The sequence below is a fragment of the Helianthus annuus genome, chromosome 12, assembly GCF_002127325.2.
Source record: "Helianthus annuus cultivar XRQ/B chromosome 12, HanXRQr2.0-SUNRISE, whole genome shotgun sequence".
Lineage (NCBI taxonomy): Eukaryota > Viridiplantae > Streptophyta > Magnoliopsida > Asterales > Asteraceae > Helianthus > Helianthus annuus.
The window spans coordinates 27325657-27339334 of NC_035444.2; the positions used below are offsets into that span (position 1 = coordinate 27325657).

General features: G+C 34.2%; 1 protein-coding gene across 1 annotated transcript; it reads right to left on the minus strand.

The window, feature by feature from the left end:
* Positions 1-2010: 2010 nt before the first annotated feature.
* On the minus strand, positions 2011-6185 carry LOC110904852. The gene is made up of 6 exons (XM_022150726.2): positions 5614-6185; positions 4720-4928; positions 4106-4349; positions 3927-4012; positions 3755-3846; positions 2011-2471 (listed from the first exon to the last, which is right to left on the minus strand). Exons 1-6 carry the CDS (start codon positions 5878-5880, stop codon positions 2248-2250), a joined length of 1122 nt encoding a protein of 373 aa, XP_022006418.1. The 5' UTR covers positions 5881-6185; the 3' UTR covers positions 2011-2247.
* Between the last annotated feature and the right edge of the window lie 7493 nt (positions 6186-13678).

Genomic DNA, 13678 nt, shown 5'->3' on the forward strand with positions numbered 1-13678 from the left:
AACGCGGTGACGTGTGTATTTATTAAAAAAAAGAGATAGAAGAAGTAGAGAAGTGATAAAAAATGTAAAAAATAGGTGGGTATTTATAGTGTTTAATTTGTAAATTTTTTTAATAAAAGTACCCGTTTGGCAACGGCTATATCGCATCAGCCAATCAAAGCCAGCCAACTCACAACCCCCCCCCCCCCCCCCGGCCTTACGCCAGCGGGGCATCGCCATGGCCAACGCTGGTCCGGTGTGGTTTAGCCAGCGTTGCTTGGCAACCCCTGCCCCACACCCAGCGGTCTAAACAAATTTGGCCATCCTGCTTAATAATGCTATAATTATGCACGTGAAGAGGTGTTACTCTCAGATTGTGCATCTGAATATGTTTGGTGATATGAAAGGGATTTTGGCATCAGATTCAAAGTCGCCAAAACTCTTGGTTTAAAATAAGATTGTTAAACATTCAAGACTTTGGTCATTTTATTATTTATATGTCAAATAATCAGTTTCATGCTAGAATATGTAAGTTATATATTATTCTTCCAGTTACAAAGATATCAAACGAAATCAGTGATTAAAATGTGAGAAGCGTTCATATCTGGAATCGTTGTTTTGAGGTAAAATTGCAACGCAATAGACTCTTTTATGCACAGCCACAGATGCACAAGTGCGCGAATCTTTTCATGACAACATAACTAAGCTTTCATTTCATATCCATGGGTGCGTATTAAAGTTAAAATCTTTAGCTCTTCTACACCCGGCCCCATTAGTATATTAATCATTCGATCAATCTTTTCCTCGCCTTGTTCATATACTCGTCAGATTCGCAGTTAATACTAGGATCTCAAGATCTGCCTGGTGCCCTACCACTACGAAATACTCTGTATTTAGTTTAATACTCATCACCACTCTCATGTTTGGACGTGCTCTTCAAGCAAACACGTCCAAGCATGAGAGTGGTGATAGAGCACCAGAAGACTTGCAGATTTGTAGTGACAAATGGGCAAGGCACCTAGAGGATCCGGATGAAGACATACAGATTGCTGCATTAGTCCAGATGTTTGCTGATGATCCGGATAGTTGCTGATACACATTTACATTACATATCAAATGATGCCGATCGTCTGATCAGTTATGGTGTTTGTGTTTAATGCGGCAATTGTAGTGCGAGGGAAGCAATTTCAGTTCTTGCGACAAAATTCCTTCACTGTTTTAACAACAAAGATTGAATTCCTCAAGTTGGAAGGTTTTAAAGGAATTAATCAAATTCAAAATCTCTCATTGTTTAACAAAAATTTTTATCCTTGAATTCTTAATTACAATCACAAACAATTCCAACGGATTATATGTACCAAACGAGGTGTAAAAGTTAGATTTGGAAATCCATACTTATTCATATTATCGTGTTATCAAACTCATACTTATAAATCTAATCAAGTTTGGAGTATAAAGAACTACAATATTTAGTTTTTAAAGAATGAAGTGCAAATAGTATATTATTTTTAAAAATATATATATCTATATATAACAAAATTTTCCCAACATGAAATAGTAACAAAGTAAATAAATATTAAGATTGATTTACTAAGAATTCAGCTTGAATACCATGACCAAACCATGTAGCTAGATTAGACCATGTGTAGTGGTAATGCCCCTACTCTTGGGCGTTTTGTGCCATATGGCAGCCCAATCAGTAATGGAGCATTAAAGGGCATTTTTTCTAAAATAAGTGTAGCGAGGATATAGGCATTGTGAGGCATTATGTTAAAAGGAGGAAAGCATGTGATTGGGCAAGCAAAACAAGAATGCCTGTGATTGGCTATAGAATTGGACGTTGGGCGTGGATTAAAGAACGTTGCAGACCAAAATTGGCTCAACAACGCCCAAAGGGGCGGTCATAGGGGCGTTTGGGGGCGTTATTTTGTAGAAAAACGCCCAAATTTTTGTCCACTACGGGTGGTCTTATAAAGAAATCATAACCGAACAATTGGTTTTTCAAATAGTCTAGTTAATTTAGTAATGATGTGATTATTCGGTTTTTATACCTATTTAACACAAATGAGTTCCAATGAACATGGCAGTCATATCATAGATATAAAAGATGACTAGCCTAAAAAACACTCAACACTACACATGCTAAGTAAGTACTATACTAGTTCATAACCATTACAAACATCACCAGGGCACAAAAAAATACAGCCTGCTGTTATCACTCCCACTCTTAACTATTACAAACCAAAATCATTTTCATCATCATCATCATCATCTACGGGAAAAGAAAAGAAAATCCGGGTGATTAACCTGAAGGTTTGACAGCCAACTGTCAGCCGCCTGCAAAAGATCAGTCAGCAACAAGCGTTCGTTGTTGATCCACATTGGCGCTTTTAACTTGTAAGAAGCAAGACCAAACACTGGTAAGGACATCCTCGGGACGCCATCTGTTTCTCCAGGATGCATGGCAACTGGTGGATGCTCACATTGATTGCCTTCAAAAAACAATTGTTCAACACAAATGTCCACTCGGGATTCCAATATAATTGCTATCTCTTGATGTTATTATGGGGGTGTTTGGATATGTGAGAGTGAAAATGCCATTGAATACACAACCAAATAATCAACGGCAATACAACAAGCTGTTGTATATAGCATTTAGATATGCATTTGCTGATTAAGGTTGTGAGAATCAGATGAAAAGTTATTTGAGACATCAAAATGACCAAAAACAAGATTCTTGCTCAAATTAGCTTAAAAGAAGAGATGAATTCATAATTTTGTTATGTGACCTTTGAAGATCAGTACCATTGCATCTGGTATGAGACTGATTATTTGGCAATTAAATAATCAGATGATAAAAAATGTAATCTAATATCCAAACACTGAGAACTGATTGTTAGGGCTGCAAACGAACACGAAATATATGTGTTCACAAACTGTTCATGAACACTTACCGAACGAGATTTTATGTTCATGTCTGTTAAGGAAATGAACGTGTTCGTGTTCGTTTGTTAATTTTAGGCAACAAACGTTGATGAACACACCCTAATGTTCATGAACAGAAATGGAAACAAACGAACACAAACAAGCGCTCATGAACAGAATATAGAGTAAATTACTTTTTGAGTCCTTGTGTTTTAGTGGTTTTAACCACTTGAATCCAAAATCAAAAAGTTTAACGCCACGAGTCCCTAACCGTTCATTTTATAACGTTTTGAGTCCTTGTGTTTTAGTGGTTTTAACCACTTGAGTCCAAAATCAAAAGTGCAAGTGTCAAAAAGGTGGACTCAAAATGTTATAAAATGAGTGGTTGGGGACTTAGGGCGTTAAACTTTTTTATTTTGGTTTCAAGTGGTTAAAACCACTAAAACACAGGGACTCAAAAAGTAATTTACTCCAGAGTATATAATAAACTGACACTGATATTTTTTCAGAATTTTGAAGTATTTAAATAAAATATAAAAATTAAAAACACTAATGAACTATCGAACACAATTGAACATAAACGGACATGTTACCGAACATTCACGAACATAAATGAACGAACGCGGCCTCTGTTCATGTTTGTTCATTTAACTAAATGAACAAATTATTTGTTCGTGTTAGTTTGCTTAATAATAAACAAATGAACGAAAACGAACTTCCCGCTGAACGGTTCACGAACTGTTCTTTGAACGTTTGGTTCATTTGCAGCCCTACTGATTGTTGCCGGTTAAAACCACATTAACCAAATAATCAAGTTTGAAATCCAAACTATATATAGAAAGCTACAAACCTGAGATAGGCGTATGAAGAGAATGAAAGGTCAGAAAGCAAGCATCAAGATCTTTCAATGTTGGGCCCATTGGAATACGATAAATTGGATACCTATTAAAGAACCAAATAACGTTCATCAGGTTAGAAATGTTTACATATGCACAATAAGAAAAAAACAAAAAATGAAGTACCAGGCCACAGATAACCAACTAGAAGATAGCAAGTCGCAACTTTTCACACTTTTCAATTCAGGGTAGCAACGGGCAAGATCAAGTATCTACGCAAAAAAAAAAAAAGTAATTAGTTTGAAACCAAACAAACGGTATAACATTTTATAAATTTGTTTTGACTTGTGTGTGAGAACAAAGACCTTGTCAGTCAAAGGTTCCCGACCCCAAGGTTGACTGTGCTCCAGATACTCAAACGCGAGAGAGCTTTGAGGTCTCATAGATTCACCCTCATCACTAGAGAAGCCTTCTTGAAGGGCATGATAGTAGTTTAATGACAATTGATCAAACCTCTGAGAAAGCTCGCTCTTTGGGAGATCAAAATCACTGCTTACATCACTACTTGAGTCCCTGAAAGAGTCAACATCACTGTCCTCGCTGTGTTGCCTATCACAGCAAGAAAATTGATTAATGCCTTAACAGACAAACAAAATAAATAACATTCAAACACATTGCACATCTAATAAAATATATAGGTTCCTAACACATTAAGCAATCTTACACTCTTACTGCATCTGATTTATGTTTGCCATCAAAAAACATTTATGAGCCACATGTGTAGATGGGCATTTACAGATGTAACCAATATGTAAATGAATCATTAATATATAGATGGAAAAATAAATGAGTCTGTTGAAACAATTCATCCCCTGAAAACATCAACTTCTAACTCCAATCTCCACATTGAGCATAATGTCCTGCAAGCTATTAGATAAAAAACAAAGTATGAATAAAATAAAAAAATACATCTTAATACCTTGATTTTGCTGAAGACTTCAAAGGGTCCATGTATAATTGAATTCCAGACAAATAAGGAACATAATACTGAACAACACTATCGGTATCATTCAATATCAAAGGAACTCCAGCCCCGTAAGCACTCCACTCCTTAAAAGACTCCCACAAATCACCAAGCACAAAATATGGTTGATATTCGTCACAAGTCCTCCACCCACCCGTAGCTCTCTGTATACATAATCAACCCAAAACACCATTAGCAGTTATAACTCTTGGGTCCTACTTTGTTGTTCGAATTCATATATATGTTTTGATATGTTCAATGCACACCATTTACAAACCACTTGACATTCATTGCAGCTAACAACAATGTGATGTTACAGCTAGTTAATTACCTTTTCACTAAACCTTGGTTTTAAAATGCGAATGCGCGATGCGTATGATGCGGTGATGAGATCACATTGCTGCAGTAGTGCAGTCGATGCGATCTGAGGTGACCAGATGCGTGATGTGGTCCGATGTAGCAGCTTATTCAGTTGACCACTATTTGAACAAATTCGACCATCGATGGATTAAAGTACTAAAACAAATCTCACCTCCGATGTCTTATCTTTTAGTGTTTAAACAGTTAATAAGTTAAAAACTTAAAACATTGTCTATAAATAATTTCTTTGTATTTTCCTAATAACTACCTACTCGCACATCTGCTTTTAGGATCAAAAACGCATCGGAAAGCCACACGCCTGCCACACGCTTTCTAAAACCAAGCAGTAAACCATACATGAAGCAAACGATAATCAATAATATCTAATCAATATTCAACAAACTGGTGAGTTGACTCACTAATACTCGATAAAACAACTATCAAATCACAAACATATAAATCTAAATTAAAACAAAAACAACAATAAACCTTATACTGAGAAGGAACAGAAGGTGTAACCGACTCCAAAAACCGTTCCAGATTACACACCGGCGAAGACACCGGCGGTTCCACCGGAATCACTTTCAAAGCCTTCGCAGTAGCACCACACGACGTCGTAGAATCGGTTTCAGTGACGTCACTTTGAGCTCGCCGGAGATTCTCCTGAAACTGACGGTTACTTCTCGCTTTTGATGGATTGTAGAACCTATCTTCTCCGTTACGACTCCGTCCAAACTGCAATCCAGCTCCTAACATGTTTCGTAAAACCCTAATTTACAACTTCTTCAAATTCGGCAGAAAAAACGATCAATCGAATCGCGAATGTGAAGATTATCGATGAATTAGTCGAAATGGAGGATCCGAAACCGAATAGAACACGAATTTGAATGAAATTGAACGAAGATTTGTCGGTTTAAGGCTTCGATTGCAGTGGAAACCCTAAAAATTGGGGGAAATGAAACGGTACCGTTTCGATGTTTTCAATCGGTTTGATTTTGAAGAGATGAAAAATTGAAAACCAGTGTCTGTAGAAAAATCAAATGGGTGGGTAGGCGAAGATGGAATAAATATTTTTAGTTTAAATTATTATTAATATTTATGTGTATTTGTTGGAGGTCCTTTGTCTTTTGTGATTTGACAAAAATGATACTTGGGAATTGGGATGAGTGTATATTTGTTTTTTGTTCGACATGGTTTATGCCTTTATGGGGTCAATAAATTCATATTCATATATATTTATATATTATTAATGCTGATATGCTCATATTTGTTTTTTTAACGGTAAATACAAAATACACACCATGTGTTTTTTTTTTGAAAGATGAACTTCATTAACACAGCCGAACTTGAAAACCGGGGCGGACAACCAAACAAAACTTACATATTCACAAATTTACACCAATCCCTCCACTCAAAAATGCATTTCTTCGCTCTATGGGGCTGTTTGGCTAAGCTTTTCAAAATGACTTATTTGCTTATTTGCTTTTCTGACAAGCAAATAAGTCAATAAGCTGTTTTGAAAAGCTTTAAAATGGAGCTTTTCAAAATGACTTATTTGCTTATTTGCTTTTCAGAAGGCAAATAAGCAAATAAGTCATTTTGAAAAGCTTAGCCAAACAGCCCCTATGTTTGAACCAAAAAAAACTAACCACCCTGATATCGCTAAAAATCTCTTCTACACTACTCCTTATTCCGTTGAACCTGAGCTTGTTTCTCGCCTTCCAGAGCATCCAGCAAGCCGTAATGATAATAGTTTTTTTTTTTTTTTTCATTAAAAAGACTTGAATCTGTAACCTTCTAAACTTAGGTGCTCCTAGAAAGTTTGTTTCATTTATTGACAAAGAAAATTTTCATAGGAGAAGAGAACCTGGCGATCAAGTAAAAAAATACAAAATAGTCTCTAATTGTATTTTTTTTCTCGAGTGAAATTATATTTTTATGGACTCATTTGATCATAAAGTTAAATTGAAAACATTTATTCAATATATTTGACCTTCTACTTTTGAATTTTATAATCTATATACCTTAAGGCTAAATTGTTCTCAAATTTGATGAAATATGTATCCGGTCAAAATCAATTACTTTACGAACTCATGATCTAGTACTCTAGAGCTATAGTGTTTGTTATCCATAAATCATTGCAAATGTAATATTAGATGGTATTTAGTAAATGTAAAAATACTCTTAACAAAATTATGAGTAAACTTTCGTTTTGCTCCCTGTGGTTTGATCACTTTAACGGTTTTGCTTCAAACCTTTAAAAATAGCCATTTTACTTCCTGATGTTTCAGTTTTTTTGCCAGTTTGCTCCCCGCCTCTAACTCCATTCAAATTGTTTGTTTTTCCATTTTGCTCCCCGCAGGGAGCAAACTGGCAACAAAACCAAAACATCAGGGAGTAAAATGGCTATTTTTAAAGGTTTGGGGCAAAACCGTTAAAGTGACCAAACCACAGGGAGCAAAACGGAAGTTTACTCCAAAATCATATTACAATAGCAATAAAAACATATAAGTTAAGAAAAAAAACAAAAAAAAAGATCAAGCTACATCATATACAGTATATTAGGTTTAGTGGAGGGTTCAAATGACAAGAAATTTTTTGTAAGAATAAAAAAAGAAACAAACTTCAACCAATAACAATACTTCATTTTACTTCATTTAATTTTTGTATTTAATATGGGTGTAAGGGTATATTGGTAAAATTAGATAGATCATTAATTGTTAGTCTTCCTTTTTAATAGCTAACTAAATTAAATTTGTAACTTATTTTCAAAAAAATATATTTTTTCAAAGAAGAAAAATTTAATTTAAAGTGTAGGATAAATTATGAGGTGTGTAGGATAAATTTCAGTATATGTAGGATAAATTTAAAAAACGTGTAGGATAAATTTTGATGTGTCTAGGCAAAAATTTTAGTGTGGAGGATGATAGTCTTTATGACTAATTAATTAGTAAAAAATAATAATAAATGAGATAAAAGAAAAACTATTTAATGTTTTACAATTGTATCATTTATTCTTTTTCTTCTCAATTTAATTTTCTTCTCAAATGAACCTCCCCATTAGGTTTAAATATATATTCAAAACTTAATCAGTTTTAGTTATTGCCCATTACTCTTCAAACAAAAATATGCACTCTCTCAATTTTAATGTTATAGATTTTTTTTTTTTGAAAGGGCGGTTTATTCAGAAAAAGAAATTGACCCAAGAAAGTTGCTCAAGTCAAACGGTACAGTACATGGAAATGAAAAAAAAAAAAAAAAAAGAGCAGATTACAAGGCTATACTAAACTGCAGAAAAATCCCATCCCTTTCTATACACTGCTGAAGGACCTCTTCCTCTCCCATTCTAGACCCATTGCCATTGTCTTTGCACGCGAACTGGCCCATAGGTACGAAAGGGCCTTTATTTCTCCAACGGATCTTGACATTTGTGGTTGCTTATTTCTGAAAATTAGTTCGTTTCTTGACAACCATAACGCCCAGCATACCGTGCCATGACCACATAGATCGCCTTTTTTTCTGTGCCGAAGTTTGTAGACTGTTTACATGTTCCAACAGTTCAACAATACTTAAAAGGTTTCCAATTTTGAACCGCTCTCCAAAGAAAGCAATTAATCTTTTTCGGTACACAACATAACCACCTTAACACTTTTGTTTTTGGGGTAGTTTGAATGTGGTCCAATTCCTTTCTCGAGACGCATACTTTATATGATTCACATGACTCACCCATTTGCCACAACCAAACATCTGAACCACAAATTTTGGCTCTCTAATAGCTTAACAACCCCCCCCCCCCCCAAATTCATTTGCTTGGCTGGAATGTAGTAGGTTGTTTGCACTTCCCCATACCCATACTATTTTGCCCTTAGCGATTTGATATCTCTGCTGAGCCAAACAATACTTCTCAGATTCTAAATTGAACAGATTCTGAAATTTGTCACGTAATGGAGCGTCCCCAATCCATTTGTCAAGCAGTGACGAAGCTTGAGATTTCTGACCGAGGGGTCAAAAACGTATGTACCCAAAAAATTCTATAAAACCGGGGGGTTGAAAACGTATATACCCAAAATTTTCTATACGAAAACTACATACTCTCCACTACTGAACAAAAAGTTTGGAGGGTCGGCCGCCACCTCCCGCCCCCACAAAGTTGCGCCCTTGTTGTCAAGCCAAGATAACTTAATACAAACCATGGAAAATGATTGTAGAATATTAAAGGGGTTATTTTATTTACATCTAACTTTTTTACTATTTACACCAAGTTACGTGACACTAATAAATTCAAATTTGTGTTTTTCTTTTATAACTTCCGATATATAATGTTTTATTAAAAACGAATATGGTATTGTGACGTACTTATTCTTTATATACGTTTTAATATAAATTTTATAAAAAACGGAATATAAAATTTCATAACGACTTACATGGTTGTAAAAGTCTCGCCTAGGCTCCGAGTACTTCCCAAGTACTCGCTACAAGGTAGGCTGCCGAGGCACGAGTACTGGTCTCCCAGGCCAATTACTCCCCGAGTAATCTCCGCCTAAGCCGAGTACTTCCCGAGTACTCCCGAATCCGACTAGGGAGCGCCTAGCGACTTTTGCAACCATGACGACTTATAAAACTTTATATTTGATACGACTCCGTTTTTTATAAAATTTATATCAAAACGTAGATAAAAATAAGCACATCGCAAAACCATATTCGTTTTTTTAATAAAACATTATATTATATATCATATAAAAGAAAACACACAAATATGAATTTGTTAATGTTAGATCATTTGGTGTAAATAGAAAAAGTAAACCGGTAACATAACGAGATAAAAAGGTTATCACAAATAAAATAAAAGCATTTTTTTTTCTTTTTCAAAAAATAGAAATAAAGGGTAAATTGGTAAATGCCAATAAAAGCTTGATCAAACTGATAATTGCAATGCACATATGTCAACTGGAGTACACATGGTGGTGAGGGTCGGATCAGTATCAGTACGTATTATTTAGACACGTGTATGGATCAGATATAAAGATGTTAGCTTTGTATTTGATTGGTCCATTTGGATTGACTAACTAAGTGTCATGTGCACGTACGCGATCACACGACGACGTTTCTCAGGTTCACCTACCGACGTGCATGACCCACGAACTATCTCATAATTGCACTGCCATAATTTCCATTTTAATACATATATGTTATATAAAAACATATCTTTTTCGTAATTAATTAATTAATAAAATCAGACCTCAAATTTTTATTTCCATACCTTCTATACGAGTCGTACAGGGTTATTCTGACATAAAAAATGTGTTGAAGACTTAAACACGTATGCTTTCTTTCACATGGACTTGGAAAACTCAAGTTGTGTTGTTATGGATTGTTGTTCATGAATGAATGTGTTAGTAAGTATTCGTGGCCAAATCGCTTATTATGCATTTTCAAGTTCTTAGGTTCATAAATTGGATGAGTTGTGATATTGTATATTTTATACAATTTAGAGTGATTAATATGTTTGCCACGTTAATTTTCTTTAAGCGGTAGAGTTTGAACTTTTGACAATCGACTAACTCATGTTTATAGGTTAACATTAAACTTCATAAAATGAAGTTCATGGTTTGATTCTAGATGGTTAGAATGTATTTATCATTTTAATTTTTCAAAGAATTATAAGATTAAGACACCTTAATCGGGACTTAGTTGCTTGTTTGTTGAACTTTCATCAACATTTCATGCTAAATTTGGATTCCTGGTCTAGATAGCTTCTTTGATTGATATTGTTTGTGATCGTTTTTATTTGCTTATATTTTCTTGATTCATATGCTAGTTTAGAAAACTAACTTGTTAATTGAATCGGCTTTACAATAACGAAAATTCACTATTGAGAATCTGCGTCCACAAATTGATATTCGGTTCTTACCTCTAAAATTATATTACCATTTGATGGGTACACTTGCCTTTTGTGTTTATGGTTTAGTTTTAGGGTAAAAACTACTTTTAAAACCAAATCTATCTAAAAAATATCTTCAATAAAAATATATCTTATTCACGCACATAAAGTACAAACGTTTCGTTTGTTCACTCTCTGTCACAAAAACATTTTGTTCATATGAACTTTTTGTTAGTGGGTAACGGTTGACTTTAACAGATTTTAGGTTTAGGGTCTAAGACTCATGCAATTGGCCATACGCGGGGTGTAAGGCAACGACAATTTGAAAATAGAGGGTAAGAGTGTTAGTGCCCCCAAACATCAGGATGTAAAATTGCAGTTTACTGAAAGGAAAAAAAAGATTAGCATTCATCCACTCCAGAGACTATATGTGTTATGTTCGAGCAAATAGTTGGATCAATGTGTAATTAATGAAACTGAAGGGCCAAAACAATAATATAACCGTATTACAAGGATCCATCGTGTTATTATTTATTAACTAATTATATTTACAATACTAATTTTTTTATCAATAATAAAAACAATTTTTTCCCTCAAATATTATTAAAATCTTACTGGATTTATTGATTGCAAACGTAGAAATCAACTATACGCAGGGGCGGACCCATGTAGTGTGGGTTGGGGTCCCCGGACCCCAATGTTTTTTAAAAAAATAATGTAATCGGTATGGTAAATTTTATAAGAACCCTATAAAAATAATTAGTTGGACCCCATAATATTAGAAACAAAAATTTCATAATGGTAAATCTCTTAAATGCAAAGGAAAGGGGCTCAAGTTCGAGCCTTAAATCTTCTGTCTCTTGGTTTTCTTTTTGCAACCCCTAAGCCTTATGTCATGGTCTCTGAGGGGATTTGCTGTTGCCACGTTATTGCCATTGGGAACCCAAAGAGAAATATTATTTGATATTTGATTATTATATAATTGATACTTTGTTATTTATTGGAAAATTTTACGCCTTTAAATATTTGAGGTTAAAGGCATCTCGGCATACCATCTAAACTAGATAAAGGTGACAATTCTAGTTTATTTACTTAGGGGTTGTTTGGTAGCCTCTTAATCAATTTAGAGGTTGTCTCTTAATGAAATCATTTGTGGCTCTTATGTCTGAATGAATAAGATGTAACCTTATGTCTGACTGGATAAGAAGTAACATCTGAATGGTAAACCATCACATGTCACATTCTTCTACATTATCTTTGTTAAACTCTTAAATGATTTCATTAAGAGGTAGCCTCTTAATGTTATTCAGATGCTGTCAAACAGCCCCTTAGTTATGAAATATGTGGTATCTTCTTGTGGAAAAAAACGAGATTGAAATTCTTGATATGGAAGATAAGTTGAAAAGAGATTAATAATATGTAATGTTTTTTTTTTTCATTTAGAATGACATCATATTTATTTTATATGTTTTCTGATGAGTAATAGTCATATAGTTTTATTTGATATCGTATTTTTTATATGTTTCGCCCCGCCCCGACGATGATCGACTTGAAAATCCTAACTTTTGGTCGAGAAAAATCTTAACGCCGAAAAACGGACCCCAGTGAAAAAAATCATGGGTCCGTCACTGACTATACGTATGTTAAAACAGTGCCATTATAATATTATATCATATAAATAATATCTTGAAAAGTAGATTAAGCATTTTTTAAATGGTTATATTTCAAGAACATGTCGTCTAATATCATATAAAATAATATTTTTGAAAAGTAGATTAAGCAAATGTATATACGTTTCTTGCTAGGGCTGGAAATGAACCGAACGTTCAACGAACAGTTCGTGAACTGTTTGGCGGGAAGTTCGTTTATGTTCGTTCGTTAAGTTAATGAACTGACATGAACAAAAAATTTCATTCGATAAGCTTAACGAACGAACACGAACAAAGGTCACGTTCATTCGACTGTGTTTATGAACGTTCGGTAATATGTTCTTTTATGTTTGTTCGTGTTTGTTCGTTTATGTATTTTGGATGATTATGTCTTAAGATAAACTTGATATGTCATATGGTGCTACTTTTGTGTCTTGAAATCTTAATAATCGTTTAATGATTATATTTAACTACTTTTGTTGTGTACAATGTTTAAGATTAACGATGCCCTTTTTTTTTTATTTTCAACTTTAATGTTCTTTGTGCTCGAGTGTTCGTTTTTGTTCATTTGTGTTCATGGTTAGTGTTCCCGAAGTGTTCGCGAACAACTGAAATTCCTTATCCAAAGAACACGAACACAAATTTTTGTTCGTCATGTGTTCGCGAACAGTTCACGAATATCTGAATTTCCTTAATAAATGAACACAAACATAGCCTTGTTCGTGTTTGTTCGATTCATTTACATCCCTATTTCTTGCTACATGGTAAATAAATAAATATTAAAACCACATAAATACTTATATATATCGGTTTAAATGTGATAAAACAAGGATTTTCTAACTTTTGCTCTTGCTTTCATCTTCTAATGCATATAAGTGTTTATACAATTATCCTAGTTCTACACTTAAAAGTGGTTATGCTTCAAACACCGCTCATTGACTCTCTCTCACACTTATCTATCTATTATACTAAATGAATTCTCTTAAGCCACAATATTTATTCTTAGCCAATCATTTTGATGATG

Coding starts and splice junctions, on each gene's coding strand:
- LOC110904852 (XM_022150726.2), bottom strand. CDS start 5,880: ATGTTAGGAGCTGGATTGCAGTTTGGACGGAGTCGTAACGGAGAAGAT. Junction 4,929..5,613: donor CTGTTCCTTCTCAGTATAAG/GTTTATTGTTGT, acceptor TTATGTATACAG/AGAGCTACGGGTGGGTGGAG. Junction 4,350..4,719: donor AAGTCTTCAGCAAAATCAAG/GTATTAAGATGT, acceptor TTGCTGTGATAG/GCAACACAGCGAGGACAGTG.